The following is a 22,805-nucleotide window of genomic DNA, read 5'->3' on the forward strand; positions in this document are numbered from 1 at the left end:
GTGTGTGTGGGTGTGGATAATGTGATGGCGCACACTCAGAGCATCACATCCACCTGCTGTCGTGTGTATCTGCAGCAGAACTCAATGTGTGCTTATATCACATGCTGTTTTTCTGACGGTCTGAAAGCGGTCGAATCTATCTGCCATGTATTTTCATTCAGCACGCATAGACACTGAATTAATAGGCCTGAATGAGTGAATGCTCTAATATATTATTTATACATGTTGCTATGATGTTTAGTTTCTGCTGTTATTATCATTATTTTTTGGTGGGTGTTTGCATGTGTTTATAATAATAATAATAATAATCTGATTAATTTTTAATATACTAGTTACATAATATTAAGTATATTTACATAAATATATCCTATACTTATATTCAAATATCCCTGTACATGAATACACTTGTATTTAATTATAAATGTGTTAAAATTGGAGTATCATAATATAATATAATATATAATATAATAATATCAATCTTAGGCATTATACAGTTATCAGTATACTTTAAATGTACATAATTTACATAAAGTGCAACAAATATATCAATATTGTTACTATAATGTAACAAACTATAACTCATTTATAAAATATAAATCATATTATAAAATTACACTAATTAAATCCGTTTTTGTGCTTGCATATGTATGTTAGAGCTTATGTTTTATAATAATAATAATTATAATTATATTTATTGGAATATTTATTCATATAACGTAATCATATCTATGTTAATGCATGATGCATAGTGTATAGCTAAATAATAATCAACCATAATAATAAATTATGTATTAATGATTTCTAAAAGTTTTGAAGTTTCGTTGACAATATGAATACAAATGCTGCTTTTAAAGTATGTCTTCTCTGTTTACCTTTTGCAGTACGAGTCCAATAAGGAAATATGTGCAGTATGCAGATATATGTTCCTATTGTGGCTTAAAACCGTAATGGTGTGTTTTGGTTCATGTAAACTCTTTCTTTACAAATTTTTACTTTTTTTATTTTTTATTTTTTTTACGAAATTAAAATTGGAAAGGAAAGTATGAAAACTGATTGACAGGCTGATTAATTAGCATGAAATTATTACAAGATAAGTGGCTGTATTCCCTGCAATGCCAAAAATACAAACTCTCCATTAGCTACATTTTTCCTTGCATCATGCACGTAAACTGTACGTCATTGAAGAATTCTAACTTTTTTTTTCTATCAGTTCTGAGTCAGCTATTCGGATTCTGTGTTTGCTCAAGACAACACCAAGCAAAATACATTCACAATACGCATCATAACAACTCACACAAAAAAAAACAGGAACACAACACTTTCTGTTTTAATTCACACTTTGTGTCAGGTTGTGAAACTGAACACTCAAAATGCTTTGAGTAAAGTAAAGAACATTTATATACAATAAATCCCCTCACACAAAGCTGATGAGGGATTTGCTTTTGAAAGGGAAAGGAGGCGTGGCCTCCGATTTCATTTTAATGTTAATATTTAATTAGCACTGTAGATCTGAGAGTGGAAATCGCTGCTTCCATTTGGGAGATTCTTGAGAAAAGGGGCTAAAAACGTTTCTCTAATCCAGGTCCCTTCTAAGTTAGCTGGTTGATTAGTGCAGTGGTTCCCAACCCTGGTCCTGGAGGCACCCCAACACTGCATGTTTTGCATGTCTCCTTACTCAAACACACCTGATTCAGATCATCAGCTCATTAGTAGAGACTCCAAGACCTGAAATTGGTGCGTCAGAGAAAGGAGACATGCAAAATGTGCAGTGTTGGGGTGCCTCCAGGACCAGGGTTGGGAACCACTGGATTGGTGAACAGGTGCAGTGGACATGCTTTGAATGCATCATGGGAAATGAGGGGAATTTCATGCATCTTAATGACTATGACAGCAATTTGCCTCTTGAACTTCCTGCTGCCGGCCGCATTACTGCCAGTAGCACTCTGAACGTGTTACAGTGTCATGAAAGAGGAAAAACAATGAGGTGGAAGTAACAAAGACAGTCTCTCATGGCCGTTGGCTGTGGGTTTCATGCTGACGCCTTGAGGAACACGCTGTGAGTGTTTTATTTATACTTCATGTCTGCGACAGAAACTGCATCAGTCAAGAGGAGAACTGTCTGTCCTTACCGTATGTCAACCATCTCTCTCTTTTCCTTTTGTTCACTCTAAAGGTACTAAACTGTAAACTGTAAAAACAACTGTAGAAAAAGTCAATATAAATGTCAATATATTTTCACTGAATTGTGAAGATTAATTGCGCAGATACTGTAAGAGATAGACAGATTAAATGACACTAAACTGAATTTACATTACGTAAAAATTATGATACAAAAAATAAAGTTGAATGTCATTAAAGTTCTAAAAAAGTTGAAATTGCTCAAATTATTTTGATGAATTAAAGCCATGTAAAAACAAAAGTTGCCATAACTTATTGATCATATCAATTTTTACAGATAGACAGATAAATCAACAAACTCTCATGGTAATCCATAACATTTTTTTTATGTTTTGACAAATATGTGGCTTTTTAAAAATGATACAAAATTAAATTTTAGAAATTCATTTAAAAACACTACCTCATAAAATAGTAATTTTTCTCATGAGATTGATAGATAGACAGATAAATGCATACACTCTGTTCTAACTGTTTCATGTTTTGGCAAATTGGTGGCTTGCTAAAAATTATGTTTTCGTAAAAATATAATTGCATGAATTCATATGAAATTGTCACCTCATAAAATAGCTACAAATATGAATGAGATTGATAGAAAGACGGACGGACGGACGGACGGACAGATAGATAGAACGTTAAAAAGATTGCCAATGTATCATGAATGCATCTGGATGTATTTCTGGCATCAGGACAGCAGAATTACTGCAGGGCTGATGCTGCAGACTGCAATGAGAAACTGCATGTGGGATCGCATGTATTGAGTGACTGACCTCTTAGGAAGCTTCCTTTGTATCTATATTGAGCTAGGTCTCTGTCAAACATTACAGGTGCAAAAAGAAAATGAACAATATATAAGTTGAACATTTGTATTTAAATAGGCTCGCTAATGTACATCTGAGTAAATACTAAGCTTACAGTTACTTCCTTTTTTATGTTGCTGACAGCTCTGTATTATGTATGAAAAGCTTAAAACGTAAGTACTTGCATTTCAGCACATTAATGCAATTTTAATTTCAAGTATATATTTAAGAAGTATTTATTGCAATTTGACCCATAATAAACTTTAAATGTTCATTAATATATATCCCGAAACAGTGACTGTGCTGTGTTTAATGACAATTTTTAAGTATAATGCCCTTTGCAGAATTTAGACTGGTATAGTGCCATCTTCTGTCCAAATGGGATGAAACAAACATTTTTTCAGCCTGTAAATAAACCCAGCAAGTTTTGTGTTTGGCCTTCGTTAACCTCATCTAATAGTTGTTTGCTAAAAAAGCTGATATGTTTTTAATAATATGCAGTTGTCTTCAAAACTTAATTGTCAAAGTCACTGCATTCAAATGGCAAAGTACTTATTATAATATATACAACATGTTACAGTTCTTGAATCTGATTGGCAGAGTAGCGTTCCAAACTTGCTGGATAACAGTATTGGGACATTTCACTATTTGTATATCTCTGCTTGTCTGTGTTTGCACATTCAAACAAACTGTTATTCCGTGCATTTGCATCGCACCGCATAAACATAAAACCATGTCTGCATTTGTGATCGGAGAAATGACAAACAACAAGCCCTACTCTACACTGCCCAAAAAACTCGCTTTAAATATATAAAATATAATAATTCTTTAAATATAAAAAACGCACTTACAGTCTTTGAGTCAGAACAGCCGGCATTGTAGTCTACTCTCCCAGGATCAGGAAACGGTCCTCCATAAAATGTGCTGCACACATCTGAATATTTGGGTTGAAGTGTTCTGGAACAGTGTTGTAAATACAACTTAACCACTGATTTCTAGTCATGTCCATTTTTGGAAGGCCAAACAAAGTAGTTTCGCTTTCACAACGAAACACAGCGTCAACCACATGTGACGACCCCGGTGATCCACAGGGCAAAGTTGTAGTATTTCCTCAGCGACCAGCACGGATCAGCTCTAGGCATGACGAAGCAGATATCATCCTCTTTTGGAAGACCAAACAAAGTAGTGTTGCTTTCACAACGAAACACACAGCGCCTTCACGACATGGCGGCGGCAACAACAATACTACAGCGAGAATAAAAGTTACGCCTTCTTTCTTTACGTGAACATTTGGAAAGGAAAAATTGAAATCGCATCATATGACCCCTTTAAAAAATGCTGATTCATTCATGAACTAAACAAGTGACTGTCTTTATGAATGAGTCATTGTATCATTTACTCAACCAAATTGTTCAAAAACATTGAACAGTTTAGGTGTGTCTTCCTCTGTAGAAAACGAGTGAAAAAAAATGTGAAACTTGTATTTTTGTTAAAGCACCTGAATTGTGAATTCAATTAAAAATCTGTAGTAAAGTACGTTTACCCTCCTTCCTCCCAGATGTAGCACTTATGCTGCAAAACACAATGTCATGGTCAAAGTCTTCTGTCTGGTTAGTTTAAGAAAATGGCAAAACCACATTTTGTGTGACCCGTTTTATAAACTGTTGTTCTACAGTAGTAAGCTTGGTTTGCAGTAATAAGTCACAATTCGCCACAGAGAAGTGCAGAGCAGGAATTCATCATGCATTCTCACTTGAACAAAGTCGAAACAAAGCCATCGCTGTGCTCTCTCATCTGTTCACTGTCAGCTCGGTATCCATCAGCCAGGAGGAAACCTCATCCCCGCTGATTGAGCCGCATTGAGATTCCGCCAGTCAGTATAAGAGTCTGATTTTAAATTGGGCTTTTTCAGTTCATCTGACTGGTGCTTTGTTCCCTCTAATAATGCACTAATATGAGATTGAAACCACAGAGCTTTAGTTGCAAGGCTCCAGATGCTGTTAATGGCTGGTAATATACTTAAGCTTCATAGCCGCTTAGAACTATGTCCTATAGCCTTCATTTAGCATATAAACATAAGAGGCATGTCTTATGTATAAATTTGTCACTAGCCCAATGTGGATAAGAAAGTCAGGTAAAGTTTTGGTTCATAGGGTAACACTTTATAATAACGTTCAGTTGTAAGTGATTTATAAGTGATTAGTTAATGATTAACTAATCATTTACAAAACATTCATAAGTGGTTAATAAGTGATATGCTAACAATTTGTGTATGTTTTGTTAATTAATTTACAAGTAATTAGTTGATGAACTAATCATTTACAAAACATGACTATGCATTCATAAATTATTAATAAGTGATATGTTGATATTTTTATCTATGTTTTGCAGATTAAGTTATAAATCATTTACAAGTGATTAGATTATGATGAACTAATCATTTATAAAACGACTATATATTCACAAATAATTTTTACGTAATATGCTAACGATTTACAAATCGGTTATCTTAAAAAATAGCATCATGAAATAATCAAACATATCCTTAGTAAATGGTTAATAGTTACTAGTTAATATATTATTAATCACTTATAAATCATTTAGATGTCAACATTGTACTATTATCTCAATAAACATGTGTTAATCATGAACAAATGATGATTAAACCATTAGTAAATGATTAGTATACAATTAATGTATGTTTCGTTAAAGTTGGTCTGGTCTGTTAAAAAGCACAAAAATGCAATTATGCTAAAACTTTTTTTTTTTTTAAAGAATAATAAATTATTTGCTGTCAAGTGAATAAACATGAGTCAGGGGATTCCAGTGGGTTGTGTTAAACCCTTTAAGTCATCAGCACAGACTTGTGTTCTGTGTGGAGTGTGTGGGATCTATAGTGTTAATGTTAACCGGTTTAACCCTCCACTGAAAATCACAGCATTAAAATACTCCATGTGTGTCAGAGAAGACATATACACCCTCACCAGTCAGCCTTTACATTGCAGTACACACTACAAAGTGTTCAAAACTTGTTGTGTAAACGCATGAATAAATCATTTACAAAGCTTTCTGCATCCCCTAATCTAAAGTGTAAACTACTCATCACTTGTAAATGTGTTACACATCATTTGTAGATTTTTCTTACAAGTGATCTGTAGGTGTATACAAGGCATTTACAACACTTTCTGCATCCCCTAATCTAAAGTGTAAACTACTCATCAGTTGTAAATGTTTTACAAACCTTCCGGTAGGTTGTATGTGTGTGTATATACTATACAGAACCTGTAACTGGAAGGTTTGTAAAATATTCATCAAAATATCCCATCTTATGATCAAGAGAAGAAAGCATACAAGTTTAGAACAACTTGTGGGTGAGTAAATGATGAATTTTCATTTTTGGGTGAACTATCCGTTTAAATTTCTACCCAGAGTCGTGCTGCGTGCCAATTTGCCTACTTATACTACAGTACACCCTAAAAGTATGTACTCTTTTTGTGAAGAAAAAGAAGATACTTTTAAGTGTGTAGCAGAAGCGTAGCTTTGAGACATACTAACGCATCATAAAAATGTGCTCCGTCACATAGTTACGTGCATTCTGTCATAATAAACGGCTTGTCAATCATCAAAGTTTTTATTAATAATTTATTAGGATGTATTCCTAGATTTTGGTGGTAGAATTAAAATGCTTTAAAAGGGAAGTTAAATACATTGTGCATCAAAACTCCACACTCTGTAAACTGTATAATAATTAGAATTCAAATCTATCTGTAAGCTCAAACCCTCCCTAGTGTTGGGCTGTGAAGTCTTTGAACATTTTAACTCGAGGACTTCTGAGCCTTTTCTGTGAAAGTAGGTCAAGTAGCAGGTTTGGTGAGTGTGTGTTTGGTATGAGAGAGTGTTTATGTGGATGTGCAGAGTTGAGCTTTGGGCTGTCAGATTCATTTAATTGGTTTGGTTTGTGTAAATAATTAAATGATTCTGGGAAGCATTTATGTTGCATTTACAAAACAATATAATATTTATTACAATAATTTTACTGAATAATTTAATATGTATTTAAATCCTGCTGTGCATAACTGTTTTAAAAATAAAGGCTCCAAATAGTGGCTTTGCAATGCCATAGAAGAACCATTTTGGGGGAACAGTTATTTAAAGAACCATATTTTTCTTATTGTGAAGGAAATTTTAATCAGAATAACCCTTTTCCACTGAAGAACCTTTGTTCCCTTTCATGGGAACTTCGAACTGCATCCTCTAGGGGTCGCTATGGGGAACGCCTCGTCGTGACCCGTGTCTGAAGCATACATTGAAAAAACACCAACTCGTTGGCCGGCGACAGCCATGACGTCACTACCGGTGCGACTATAGTATAAATAGGTGCCGGGAGCACACATCATTCTCTTCTTCGTCTTCATTGACTGTTTTGTTTACTCAGGGAACCATGGTTACATAAGTAACCTAAGACGTTTTTAAAATTGTGAAACGTTTTTGATTATAATTTTTATATTTAAAAAGTGTCAGCATAATTGGAGGATTTTTATTTTCTGTGTACCTGATAAAAACTGCTCTGCTTTGTGCTCCTTTAAATTTTGAGTAGCTTGTTGCTTGACAAGCTGCATTTTCAAAGTAGCTTACCTGACACTGGTTGTTTTTATTCTCTATTTCTGTCTACCTTCCTCTTGTAAATAATTGAGCTCCTGACTCTAAATGGTCGTGATGATCTGTTTCAGGGTATCTCTTGAGACGTATTCCAAATCTCTTTAAGCTGTCATACAGTGCTTCGTTACTGTGACCTGCAGACCTGACTATGATGTGACTCGTCACATGTGACTGACAAACCGTCATATCAGTCTGTGACAGTTAGTCATTGTCTCTGACAGCTCAACAGCGACTGTTTAAATTATTCCATAACATTTAGCATGAGCATGTCATTTTGGAATGGAGGTCAGTCAGTTTTATTTTCTGTTTTAATGTAACTTTCATCTTTACTGAATACATTTAATTTACACAATAAAATAGTTTACACAAAATAATAAAGATTAGTGACAGTTTCTACAAAAGCAAGGTATGTTTTTTTATTGATTTTGACATATGCGTAAAGCAAGTATTTCATTTGTAAAAATGATTACAGACATTTTTAAAGCATAGAAAGATGATGAGACAGATATCATTATGATAGTAAGTGAACTGTAATGATTGACTACAGATGCACAAAACCATCAGATGCACAAAGTAGGTCAAGAACATGGACCATGCCAAGAAGTATAAATGCGCAAAATATATTTTGTTTACCTAGGTCTGACAGAAGTCAGCCTAGCACAATGTCTTATAGATTTAGGTGATGGATTGCTTTTTGTTATCTGTTTATGAAAACAGTATTTAGTGGGGTTTATTTAGGTAAAATATATAATTTGTAATAGGGCAAAATTTACACTGTGTAATAGTATAAAGGTAATTTGCCTTCTTGTTGAACAATAGTCTTTCTTCAGCATGGTATCTATTAAAGGGGTCATATGATGTTGCTAAAAAGAACATTTTGTGTATTTGGTGTAATGAAATGTGTTTATGTGGTTTAAGGATCAAAAAACAAATTTTTTTCCACATATTGTACATTATTGTTTCTCCTCTATGCCCCGCCTTTCTGAAACACGTCGATTTTTACAAAGCTCATCGGTCTGAAAAGCTAGGTGTGCTGTGATTGGCCAGCTATCCAGTGCGTTGTGATTGGCCGAATACCTCAAGCGTGTGACGGAAATGTTACGCATCTTCCATACTGTGATGCCATGTCCGGCCGGAGCGATGAGACAAAAACATTAAAACCCATTATAAACGAGGCATTTGTTGAATCCTGTGGGGACATAATTACGGATTATAATGACATATACTGTCTTTTTACGCGTTGCATCGCGCCGCATAAACATAAAACCATGTCTGCATTTGTGATCGGAGAAATGACAAACAACAAGTGCTACTCTACACTGCTCAAAACTCGCGTTTGAATCATCAGTGGCAAATTCTTTAATATAAAAAATGTACTTACAGTCTGTAAGTCAGAACAGCCGGCATTGTAGTCTACTCTCCCAGGATCAGGAAACAGTCCTCCATAAAATTTTCTGCACACATCTGAATATTTGGGTTGAACTGTTCTGGAACAGTGTTGTAAATACAACTTAACCACTGATTTCTAGTCGTGTCCTCTTTTGGAAGACAAAACAGTAGTTTCGCTTTCACAACAAAACACACGGCGGGCTAGAGTGAGCGGCGGCTGGAGGGCTTGAGAACAGCGCGGCCAGCGGGCTTGCGGCAACCACATGTGACGACCCCAGGCTGGACTCCGCTTCGCACACGGTGGGCTTGAGTGAGAGGAGGCCGGTGGGCTAGAGTGAGGAACGGCCGGTGGGCTAGAGAACGGTGCGGCCGGCTGATTCGACGAAGGAGCGTCCGGCGGGCTTGTGGCAACCACATGTGACGCTCTTTGGATTTGAGACTTTAGTCTTTGCAACTTTACAGATCTTCTTTATGCACCAAGAGCTTGTATCACTTCAGAGAGAAAGGAAAAATTGAAATTGCATCATATGGCCCCTTTAAGATACATAATTTGCTATTTTAGACACTTTAGCAGTTCATCTATTATTTATCTATTACAAAATCAGTTAATGCACCTGTTTTCCTGGAAAATATGTTCCTGTTGAGAACATTTGTCTGCCATTACCTCATGGAATGACCTCCTACGGTTGAAGTTCTGGAGTGTAGGAGCTGTTGTTGTTGCTAGGGAGGACTGAGCACGAGTGTGCTTTCTCACTGCGTGGAGAATTATCAGTGCGTTTATAATTCTATATGAAAGAATTTCATGATTGAATAAAATATTACTCCAAATCCCATTTGACTGAAGCATTAAAATATGTATTATGCCATGGATTTTTTTTTAACCTGGAAAATCCATTTAAGAAATTGTGTTGTCATTTACATGGAGAAAATGCCAGTGTTTGTGTTTACCAAGGAATGAACAAAGTAGCAATGCTAAGGGAGATGTCAGTTTTCACAGATCACAGAATTGTGTGAAAGAAATGCGAAAGAAGAAAAGTGTAAAGGAATTGAAAAAAACTGTTCAATTGTCACACTTCATTTAGCACCACAACAATTTTTCAAGAACCAAATTTGCACCTTACATTGCTTTATTAAGGATTATCTAATGCAATGTTTAACTTGAAAATTGAAATTGCTTAATTAACAGACTAATCAACCAAATTATTACACTCTATTCATTGATACCAACTTGCCCCTAATTATAGTACTATTTCTCTTTAAGGTGAACAAAGAGATTCTGCACAAAGAGAGGATTTGTGGATCTCAAAACATACTACCATCAAATCTTTTTATGGGTATAAAATTAGAATATTATTTCATTATATTCACTACATTATTTCTTATTTGTATTTCTGTTACAGGTTTTATGTCAAGACATTTCTAAATCTGTTGTTGTTTACCCACCTTGACATGTTGAAGACAACTCCTGATGTCATCTTCTCAAAATCAGTATCTCACATAACAGTGTGAAAGATGCCAATACTTACTTTAGCTTTAAGTTTGAAAGCGGTGAGAGCTCCAGACCTCAAGGGAGGATCAACAAGACTCTACATGAAAGCTTGAGAACACATGAACCTTCAGGAAACATGAGTGTGAATGATGAACACACCAGACGCTTCGGGACCAGCATTAAAGATGGCTGTAAGGAAATCAGGAACAACAGCAGACATACTGAAGATTCCCTAGATGGTGATGCCAATGCTAATGAAATCCAAAGAGGAGATGAAGGAACAACTTTGGAGGCAACTGAAACCCTGTCCTCTGTGGTATCTCACACTGAGGAACAGGTGAAGATGATTATCCAGGGCACAGATTCCCCATGTGATGACCCAGAGTTAGCTGAGTTTGAGATGCTGGAAAGTGAGGAACTAGTGGATGACGAAGAGAGCAGTATTCCTAAAGGAGATGTCAGGGGTGCTCTATCCACCAATGTGATGCAGACTGAAGCAATGTCTCTGAAGGTAGAAGGTAAAAGGTTCTCCCAGTTCATTTCAAAGGAGCAAGAGTCTACTGTTTGTCCTCAGTCCACTAGCAAAGAAATGGTGACCAGCATAGCAAGGACTGAGTTTAGCTCTGAAAATGATGTTTTTGTCTCTTGCCTCTCCACAATGTCTAGTCTTGGAGGAAGTCCTGCTAGTGCCCTGGAATATGCAGGTCGAACTCAAAGCTCTGATTCGTGGCATGCTTCCTCAGGGCCATACCGAACTCTCTCTGAGGACCTTACCCTTGCCTCACAGTCCTGTTTAACTATTTCAGATAAAAGCCGGAGCTCTGTACATACTGATGGCGTGCATCATCAAGCAGGAAAAAGTACAATGCACATCTACAGTGTTGATCTCAATCTTAACTCTACCACATTGCCTGTGGAACCCCTTTTAGAAGCACAAGAAAACCAACCAGCTACAGATTTTGTAATATATGAGAGCTCAGGTCAACTGACAAATGGCATGAGTGATTGTAGCATTGCAAGGATCAAGAAGATCCCTAATAAATCAGGAAGTACCAGTCAGGACAATCTAGGAGAATCTGGAGTTCATGTAAAGGAGTACCATGGAACAGAAGACAAGGCTCCAAATTTAAAAACAATATCAACTGAGAAGAAACATTGCCAACATCTTGTCTCAGAAAACACACAGTCTGCTTCACAGAACAGAAGGTTCTCTCATGATTCTGCTGCTGATATAAATAATAAACTCAAATCCCAGGATGAGGAATCTCATAAAATTGCTCTTAGAACCTCAAAACTAACCTCAAAGGATACACCTGTGCACTCTGGTGGTTCTGAACCCCAACCATATAAGAAGCAATCTTCTTTTGAAAAGACCCGAAGTTCTAGTGCATCAAGTTTGGAAAGGCGAAGACCTTGGGGCAGCCCATCTCGCCCTGAGACCCTTCCATCCCCTAAGACCACCTGTTCACCTCGGAAACAGCCTCCTTCATCACCAGCCAAACCTATTAGCACAAGAGAAGCAAGTCAGGAACGAAATGAAACCTTACAGAGGGGAACAACTGGTTTGAGGCAACCAAGTAAAAGTTTTCTCAGTAGTAGTAGTAGTCTCCCAAAACCTGCTGTTCCTCAACAACCCACTAGAGCTGAGTTTGAATCTAAGAAGTCTTCTCCACCTCAGAAGCCCAAAAATGTTCGACCAAAAATCATAACATATGTCCACAAAAGCCCTCAAGCAAAACCAATGTCTGAAGGTCCCTATGAAGTATCGACGTTACCGCCAAGACTTACACCTTACAGTAGCTCACCAACCTCAAAAGAGTCTAAGGCCGAGGGGTCCAGAGGTTCACCTGTGCTGAGCTCCTCTAATATCCTTTATGACAAGTATCGTCAGGAAGTACAGAGGTCAGGGTACTACTCCCCTCCAGGACTGATGGCGTCTGGGATCAGGCCACCCAGCCACACTGTCCCCCATAAACTGGTGGGCAAATCAGAGAGTTTCCACGGGGAACTGCCAGATCAATATTTACAGGTAGGACTTGTGTATTAAGAGATTCTCAGCTGCTAACACAGCACTACTGCACTCTAGTAGATGTGTTGTGCTTGTGAAAGCATGAGCAGTAAGCATAATTTATTAATACTCTCAACTGCTTTATTAAATTTGTGGTAACAAAGACATCAGTGGATGCTTCTTACGGTTTCAGGGTGGTAGAGCGGTTCAGCTAAATACCTATGATGCTGCTGCTGCCATTTTCCGCTTTCCGAGAGCCTTAAGGCCTCAGCTTGGCCATGGAGCTGTCACCAGACAGCCTGCTACTAAGAACAGGACGGTATTACCAGGTCAAAGGTCAGCGTCACCCCTCAGTTATACGGCTCCAGCTGTTCAGGCTCCAAGTAGTCACCAGGAACCTGCAGGTCAGTAAGGCACTAAAACCTTCAAAGTCAAGTTCCCAGTTGTCAGTTGACTTTCTTCAGAATGTGCAATGTTTAATTAAGCAGTATTGATTTGTATTAGACATTTTCTTAAAATATAGCTCATGAAGCTAGACAGGAATCTAAATGATTATCTACACAGCTCTATACTGCCAGTACCCAGAATCAGACTCATTTCTTAGCGTAATGGCCACACACAGACATTCCATCAGCTGAGGTTATGAACTGCAGTCATTTTGGTTCTAGAATTGTATTGATTCTTACAGATGCTCCATTTATCTTTGAAATGTAAAATCCATGATGGCAAGAAGACTGCGAAGATAACTTGTCACACTTACAGCTTTTACATGTTTTTAAATCTCTTCGGCGAGTGAAAGTGTGACTTTGGGGAACCCTGCTGGAACTTAATTATCTTACATTTAGATATAACTCTTTTAAATGTTAAGTTTAGCCTCTCCTTATTCTCCTTTTGCCAGTCAGTTGTATTAAATATCACCACGTCCTGGAAAATGCAGAAATTAATAAATCAGCCATTCAGAATACTTAATCTCGCAGAAGGATCACTAAAATTGTCAGAATTGTGAAATGAAAATATCTACACCCTTTAAAACTCTACTTTTTACTGGTTGTTGATGAGCTGTATACAAACTACATATATATCCATAATGACAGGTATTTAAAAAAGTGCTCTCTTAGACCAATGCTCCTTTGCATACACCATAAGTCGGCAAAGATTCACACTCCTAAGTTCTTCTGTGTCCGGAATTTAAGTTGCAAGAACTTTAATATTTAAAAATGAGCATTTTTAAACATTTGTGTACCGTTTCTTTTTCTTCTCCTTATATGGTATGGTACATTGTGTTAGTTCTGTCATGACAACTCTTGGAAAGTTTAGCATGGTAATATACATGGCAATGTTAATGTGTTTGGTCTTGGAGGAATAGATCTGCTACGCTGCTGCTATGCTACTGCTAATACATCCACAGACATGCTGCTGTGAGCATGTAAGAAATACTGCTGCTGCATATACAGTATAACATACATAAAATTACCCCTGCATCTACAGCATACATGAAATTACCCCATAGCAGATCTATACAGGTGGAGCTGGGGAGGGTGGAGGGTTTCTGAATCACACTGCAAACTGCTATATAGCCAACACTGGCTTTGTATTTGGCTGATGATGCAACTAAAACTAATCAGCCATGTGATTAAAGATGGGATTATATCAGATTGAGCTAGAACCTATCGGCCTGTGCCATCTAAAGTTTCATGACAGAATGTTGTATTATCATGATTTGATGTATTTATTTTATTTATTTTAATGGTTTGTAGAAAGTAATTCCAAGCCATGATTTCTATAAATAAATTTATGAGATTTGTTTGAGGGAATATTACGATTTGTCTTCTGCTTTACAGTGGATCAGAAGAGACTAGCATTGGGTGTGGCCCCCAAATTTATGCTCCCCAAACCGGGTCAATCTGGACTGCATCCTCCCAGCTTCTCCCATCTGCCTCCTGCTCGACTGGCCACCTTTGGCTTTGTCCGCAGTGCTAGCGTGTCTTCTGTGTCCAGCAACCAATCGAATGACAGCATACACAGTGACCCCTGCCGATCCAGCCGTGAGTGTTACAACTCTTTCTGTCATAAAACTATTGTCGGCCACATGCAAAACACACAGATGTCACAGACTGGGACACCTGAGTTTAACAGTTCTGGGTTCAACAGATTTGTAGGCTTCTGCTAGTTGTGATGTTTATTGTACTGTTTGTACCTTTAAGCTCTTGTTAGAATGAATTTCCTGTTATGAATGAATGTTTTGCGTGACAGTCTAAATTCTCAAAAGTGTAGGAATTACCAAAGCGGCCCATTCTCAGACCACATGCTTTAGTACTCGTATTATGTCAGGATTAGTTTAGGCCTTTTGGATTATCCAACTCATCCTGTCATAAGCCTTCTGCCTGGTAGATACAAAGTAAAATCAATGTCTACAACACCCTGCTGGTTGCTCTGTGTCTATGCAAGACGAGGCATCTCAAAACACAAGACAAATAGAGCAGTGTATTCCAGTCTTTTAAAATGGAATTTACTTAGTATCCCAGTAAGTCTGAAATATCATCCATGATTAAAGCAGACATCATAATAGTCATTTTAAATTTCAGACCATCTGTCATAAGACATGTTATATTACTTATTGCAGAATTGCATTGAGTTCAATGGATTTTAAGTGTTTTTTTATGAAGCTGGAGAAATATAGAGACTGTGCGTGTTGTTTTATAATTGTATTTGCCTGTGCTGTGGTGAGCTGAGATCTTTGAAACGATAAACATAAACAGTGTTGTTGTGAAGAAGAAGTGCAAGTGAAACATAAAAAGAGCATTACTGCAGAAATCTGCCTCTGGTGTCTATGCACCTATTATATTCATAGGCAAGAAGCACTAATCTACAGATTTTTCTAGAAAACAAAAGTTGTGTTATGATTCTCCTGTCTTCTGTTTTCATTTCACTAAATGACTAAATTAACAGATCTGATCGTTATAACCAGACATTATCTACGTTATCTGGCAAACTGTGCTACTGCAGCATATGATGGCATTGTAGTCATTCATTTAGATCAGATTCTTTACACGTATACAATAAATTAGGTCAGATTTATTTATTTTTTTCATTTGTAAGACACAAAATGCTAGAGTGATTTCTTTCTTTTTTTTTTTTTTTACTGGCAAAATGAGAAGTGCACTTAAAGCAGGATTGAAAGCGAGATGAGAGACATGGTTAGGAAAAAAAGTCTTCATTCTAGCGATCAAAGGACATGTCAGTTGACAAAGAAAAGGAATTCCAGAGAAGCAGAAATTACGTTTTGATATATTTACGGTAGAAAATTTACAAAATATCTTCATGGAACATGATCTTTACTTAATATCCTAATAATTTTTGGCATAAAAGAAAAATCGAGAAATATATAGTTCAGTCATGAAACTCTAGATGGCGCATTCTTACGGGGTGTTAACGTAACTGCTGATATTCAGAGAGTTAAACGACTTGGCACAAGCTGATTGGTTCATGCTGCATATGCAGCCAATGAGCTTACTGCCTTGCGTTTATATGGCTGGCTAGCATTTCAGAGTTTCCTTCCAGGAAGGACAGCTTGTGTGGCAATTAAGGAGGCAGCCCAAGATGCTTTAAAGTTTGCAAGCTCATGCTCGAGGCATGAAACAGCCTTCATTCAGCAAGAAAAAAAAAACAATTTCAGTATTAATGCAGATTTCTCAAGCAGCAATCAGTTACTTGGAAGAAGGAAAGAGATTTAGATATGTGACCCTGGACCACAAAACCTTAGTTTTGTGTCTTAAGTCTTAAGTAGCACGGCTATATTTGTAGCAATAGCCAAAAATACATTGTATGGGTCAAAATTATTGATTTTTCTTTTATGGAAAGCGTGCTGCAGGAATCTCAAGTGAATGCTAGCAAGCCATATAAATGCAAGGCAGTAAGCTCATTGGCTGCATATGCAGCATGAACCAATCAGCTTGTGCAAAGTCGTTTAACGCTCTGAATATCATCAGTTATGTTAACAACCCATCAGCCTGCGCCATCTAGAGTTTCATGACTGAACTATATATTTCTCGATTTTTCTTTTATGCCAAAAATCATTAGGATATTAAGTAAAGATCATTGTTCCATGAAGATATTTTTAAACATTTTCTACCGTAAATATACCAAAACTTAATTTTTGATTATTAATATGCGTTGCTAAGTGTTGCTATGCATTGCTAATATATATCCTAACAAACCATACTTCAATGTATACACACATTAAATCTTATTTCTATTTCTGCTTCTCTGGAATTCCTTTTCTTTGTCAACTGACATGTCCTGTGATCGCTAGAATGAAGACTTTTTTTCCTAACCATGTCTCTCATCTCGCTTTCAATCCTCCTTTAAGAGCACTTCTCATTTTGCCAGTAAAAAAAAAAAAAAAGAAATCACTCTAGCATTTTGTGTCTTACAAATGAAAAAAATAAATAAATCTGACCTAATTTATTGTATACGTGTAAAGAATCTGATCTCAATGAATGTACTGTAAAGTGCTGTACATTCACTCCTTCCACCTACAATCCCTGCCGGTACGAGACTCAAACCCGCAACTTTTGGGTTACAAGTCCGACTCTCTAACCATTAGGCCATGACTTTCTCCAAGTTGCTAGCATGGTCCAGTTAGCCAATTGCAAAAAGTCTTTTTTCTCTCTCTCTATTAATGACCATTCAAAACAGCTAGACCCTACTTTTCATGAACTTTTCATGAAATATGAGGCACACAGCTTAACTGACTCTGTACAGTATGTTTGTCCAGGAATTATAAGCCTCTTTAATATTTCTATTTAAACAAGAATTCGAGGCAGGGCATAGAAGGGCCCGTCCTTACATTCAAGGCTTGAGTGTCCTCTTATTCATTTATAGACTATTTCACTGCAGTCATTCCCTCAAGACTGCAGATAAATGCTGAGTCTAGCAAACAGTGTCACTAAACTGTTGAGTGTAATGTATGTGTTCTCACAGTACAGACTGTGATTCTCTCTCTCTTTCTTTCTCTCTCAGGTTTATAGTTGACTTTTCTTGTACTGTAAGTACAGTGTGTTAATAAACCACACCCTTGTTTAGCATCCAATTATTACATCAGCAGACGTCCCGACATGTCTGATGCTATAGTGGGGACACATTTGTCTCTCAGCTCGGACAGCTGAGGGGTCAACAGTGGCGCCTTCGCGTCCCAATTTTATGTCCCCTCTTAAAAACCCAAAGACTCCTGGCTTGTTATTTAAATCCAGAGACTTGTACATGCATGTTGCATTTTTGTTCGATGCCGTGCTCGGTAGATAAAACATAAAGGACAGCTGTCGACCCTACCCAAGTTAGAGTGTCCACAACTAGGCCTGAGTCACCACTTTCACTCTTATTTCCTCTCTGGGAAAGTGGAGGAGTTAAAGAGGAGTTGGGCTTCTACTATTTTGCAAAGGTTTTAAGTTAAAGTTTAGTCTTTAAGTCTTCCCATCATACAGTATAATTAATCTTTAAGACTCGTTGTTGGTTTGGAGCTTTTTGGCAACTCTGTGGAGTTTTAATATCAGATTGACTTTATGAAAGCAGATGATGTTTATTGTCATCTCAAGTCTGGATCCTGGATGTGTTTCCTCTACTAACGGACGAATTGGCAGCACAAATGTTTTCATTACTGGGGTATTTTGTACCACTTTTCACTTTCGTTTTAAAAAGGGATATTGAAAAGCAAGACCTGCACCCATGTAAGTGTTGTCTGTGATTTATTAATGTCACATACATTTTTAAAGATGGCCATCTGACTGATTGGAACGAAATAAGCCACATTGTCAGTGATTATTAAAAGCTTTTATTAATATTTTAATTTTTTCTTTTTAATGTTGATCTTTAAGGTTGTTCCATGTCATGTTTAGCTCACTATAGAATTTTTGTAGAACTTAAGTTTTAATTTCCATGATTTTCTAGGTTTGTGAAAAAAAGTTATATTTGCAGTTTAAGGATAAGTCTGCTGATTTTCAACCAGATTTGTATTGTTTGTAAGAAGTATATGTAAATTATTGTAAGTATTCCTGCTCACAGAGATGAGTGGTGCATTATGGGTGTTAAAAAAAAACATTTTTGTCAAAAGGAAATGCCAGAGCCCCTTTTCTCTGTTGCTTGTTTTTATACTTTTTTATTAACAGTATTGTAGTATTGAATAAACAGTCTTGATATATTCAATTAATTAACCATTTTTGTGTCCAGAAGTTTCAAGAATTGTTTGTTTTTTCATAAAAGCAATAGTTACTGAGGAGGGAAAAAAATGAAATATTATTTCAGATTACATCTTTATTTAATATGGTTTTATTGTTTACATTTAGATTAGAGTTATTTTAATATATTAATAAGAATTTATAGAAAGAAACTGTTCCTTCATATAAGACAGTAAAATCTTTAATGCTGCTTCATAAATAATGCACATGTCCCATCAGTCCACCTCCTGCTGAGATGGACACAGTCATTCTTCTGACAACATTTGGAAAAAAAATTTCCTCTGCGTTTTGACATCATGGGATGTTTTTACTCATATATTTATTACAAGTTACTCAAATTGCATTGCTCGTGCATTTATTTATATTTTTTTTTTTACTGCAGAATCCTTAAAAGACTTTAAGTCTTTGGCCAGTGCATCGCATGCGCCATAAACACTGTGTTTAAGGGTAATGATATTATGAATGGTACAAGGTTTCAAACATTTAAATAGACATATCAAATAGCAGAAAATGTGTATGATTCAGTACCTTAGTTGATATTACCCTTGGCTCTGATTTGTTAGAGACGCACAGTGACACCAGTGTGACTGTTTGATGTGCCATCATGATGTGCTCATTTCATTCATAAGGTTTACACTCACTTACTCTAACTTCACACACTCATTATTGCGTAGTAATTTTAGAGATTAATGTATAATATCACGCTGTTCCCGGGCTCACCTGTCATTGGTTGAATTCATTATTTGTTTTGAAGCCATTATCTGTGCTTTACCGAGTAAGGTATTCGGCTTTGGTCATAACCTGTTGCACACACAACAACAACAACAACAACCCTGTATTATGTATAGTTAAATCCTTGACAACTTTACACTTGACTTTATTGATCTCAATCAGTGTCCCATTAATCATGATTTGAGTCACATTTATCTCACCTTGCATCCACTTTGCAATTACTTTTTTGGGCTGTAGTAGGATGTGTGAGCTTGAAGGAGGATGCATCAGCATTTTCAAGACCTTTGTTAAATCAGGAAACCTGGCTAGAAATCCATTATAAATCTGAGATGAACAGACTATATGGGAAGTTGAAGACAACACGTCTGCAGTGTCAGCAGAACATTGCATATAACTCTGTACACCACCATTAGTTTGCAGCACATAATTGAGCTCAGGAACTTCTATAAAAAATACATAAATAAATTCAGTAGTTCACCCAAAAAAATTACAATTCTGTTATGTTTTACTCAACTTCATGTTGTCCCAAACTCATATGACTTCATAGTATGGATAAAAGAAAGTCATACGGGCAAGTAACGATGTGAGGGTGAGTAAATGATAGCAATCTTTATTCTTGGATGAATTATGGATGCTGGTAAGAGAGTTAACAACTTATATACATACATATACAGGTGCATCTCAATAAATTAGAATGTCGTGGAAAAGTTCATTTATTTCAGTAATTCAACTCAAATTGTGAAAATCGTGTATTAAATAAATTCAATGCACACAGACTGAAGTAGTTTAAGTCTTTGGTTCTTTTAATTGTGACGATTTTGGCTCACATTTAACAAAAACCCACCAATTCACTATCTCAACAAATTAGAATACTTCATAAGACCAATAAAAAAAATTTGTAGTGAATTGTTGGCCTTCTGGAAAGTATGTTCATTTACTGTACATGTACTCAATACTTGGTAGGGGCTCCTTTTGCTTTAATTACTGCCTCAATTCGGCGTGGCATGGAGGTACTTTAGTAATTTCCATGAGTACAAATCTTAATGTTTAAGCATAAAATTATATTCTAGGGAATTTTGGACAGTTTGGACAGGACTCTTTTCTATTCTAACATGACAATGCCTCTGTGTATATGGCAAGGTTAAAAAAGAAAAGATTGATTTAGTCAGTGTGGAAAAACCTGACTGATCTGCATAAAGCCAAGTCCTAATCCCAGCTGAACACCCCTGGTGTGACTTTAAATGCAGACCTTGAGCCCAAAACTCATCACCAAACACCTGTGACTTGTACATACATATGGACAAATGTATTGGGACACCCCCTTCTTTAGAACAGAAAAAGGCACTTCCAAAACTGTTAAAATTATATTCTAGGGAATTTTGGACAGTTTGGACAGGACTCTTTTCTATTCTAACATGACAATGCCTCTGTGTATATGGCAAGGTTAAAAAAGAAAAGATTGATTTAGTCAGTGTGGAAAAACCTGACTGATCTGCATAAAGCCAAGTCCTAATCCCAGCTGAACACCCCTGGTGTGACTTTAAATGCAGACCTTGAGCCAAAAACTCATCACCAAACATCAATGACTTGTACATACCCTATATGGACAAAAGTATTGGGACACCCCTTCTTTAGAACAGAAAAAGGCACTTCCAAAACTGTGGCAACAACGATGGAAACATAATACATGCATTTAAAAATTGTATTTCCATCTCTGTTGCAACAATTTTGGAAGTGTCTAAAATGACTGTACCCATATGTACAAGTCACTGGTGTTTGGTGATGAGGTTTTGCCTCAAGGTCTGCATTTAAAGTCAAACCAGAGGTGTTCAGCTGGGATTAGGACTTGGCTTTATGCAGACCAGTCAAGTTCTTCTACAGTGACTGAATCAATTATTTATTTTTGAACCATTTATTGCCTTATACACAGAGGCCTTGTCATGTTAGAATGGGGGTGTCCCAATACTTTTGGCAGTATAGTGTACATACATATTTAACATTTTAATTTAAGAGATGTTTTATCCAAAGTATAATTAAAAGTATATAAGGGAGAAAACAATACAAATACTGCAACTATAGACATGTTTAGTTGTATAATAAGTTTAAATGTGTAATAAATTGTATTTAATTGTATAATAAAAGTATAATAGTATAGGACAGCAGAGAAAGGATTTTTTTCTTCAAAGCCTTCGTTTTTCGCTCTCCACAGGTCCACACAGCAGCAGTGATGAAACTCTCCTCTCGCGCTCTCCTCTCCCTCCTGTTGAGAGCAGCAGTGGCAGGAATCAGAACCGCAGCAGCCCCCCGCCCCCAGCCCGCCGATCTCTGCACCCGCCCCCTCGTGCCTCACCCGTGGGTAAGTGACTCCACCGCCAGCTCGTTTATTATGTGACCAGTGTTGTGTCTCGGTGAAGTCACATGACCCTGTGTGCAGAGGTGTGTCAGTGACAGAGCATGCTGCTGTCACCATGACAACAGCATTCATACTAATGAATATGAATGTTGAATATGAAATATCGAATATGAAAATGACACACATTTACACCTCTGTAATGTACAAAAATACCTCTGTTGTGTACAATAAATGTACATCAACTGCATGTTTACAGAAATACAGAGAATATTGTCTGTCTACTGATATCTGTTTATTGTGGGTTATCAGAATTGTAAATACAATTATCTATTATCACTATTTTTTCGTTATTCTTTGATGAATAGAAAGTTCAGTATAAACACATGCAGTGTTGATTTCGAAGAAAAAAATTATAAAAAATATTCTTGATAAGCTTTTTATCATATGATATAATATCATTATAGCTGTTCATGCAGACTTGACACTGCAGTCACAGTGTAAGAAAGAGAACATTAGTGGGCCAAGGGCTCCAGCTAGTGGACACTTTAGGCATTTACTTCATCTTTATATAAAGCTGGTTTTGATTGCAGAATTTATCTGTGAGTTTTTGGATTAGAATAACTATTTGATTTGATGGTACTCAGTATTTTTCCATAAATGTATTATATGTACATACTGTTGGAACTGTAACTGGTTCTGACACATATAAATATCCGTTTCTCATTCAGCCTTTAGAAAGGAGTTTCAAAGGGATGGAGAAATCACCCGACCCATTGTGTCGTCCCCGAAGAGGTTTGCAGTGGTCTCTCCCAAGCCTCAGTCCCCTGGTGAGTGTGTGATGTCTTTTTATTCTGCTCCGCTGCTGCTGCTCCTCCCACTGTCATTTTCCATCCCATATTAACCGCCTACTAGTGGTTGTCATAGCAACACTGTGAAGACTAAAGACTTCCATTAGGAAACTGGCGAG

The 22,805-nt window shown here is 36.7% G+C and overlaps 1 protein-coding gene across 1 annotated transcript in view; it reads left to right on the top strand.

The window, feature by feature from the left end:
• LOC107670531 (microtubule-associated tumor suppressor candidate 2-like) overlaps window positions 1-22,805 on the top strand; it is a 42,719-nt gene that overhangs the window by 695 nt on the left and 19,219 nt on the right. The window contains exons 2-7 of the mRNA XM_016463177.1: window positions 10,424-11,740; window positions 11,774-12,541; window positions 12,714-12,924; window positions 14,362-14,565; window positions 21,695-21,841; window positions 22,567-22,665. Of these exons, the coding sequence (XP_016318663.1) occupies window positions 10,649-11,740; window positions 11,774-12,541; window positions 12,714-12,924; window positions 14,362-14,565; window positions 21,695-21,841; window positions 22,567-22,665 (2,521 nt within the window). The 5' untranslated portion in view covers window positions 10,424-10,648. The remainder of the gene's footprint in view (window positions 1-10,423; window positions 11,741-11,773; window positions 12,542-12,713; window positions 12,925-14,361; window positions 14,566-21,694; window positions 21,842-22,566; window positions 22,666-22,805) is intronic.

The sequence above is a fragment of the Sinocyclocheilus anshuiensis genome, unplaced genomic scaffold (genome assembly GCF_001515605.1).
Source record: "Sinocyclocheilus anshuiensis isolate Anshui unplaced genomic scaffold, SAMN03320099.WGS_v1.1 scaffold513, whole genome shotgun sequence".
Classification (NCBI taxonomy): Eukaryota; Metazoa; Chordata; class Actinopteri; order Cypriniformes; family Cyprinidae; genus Sinocyclocheilus; species Sinocyclocheilus anshuiensis.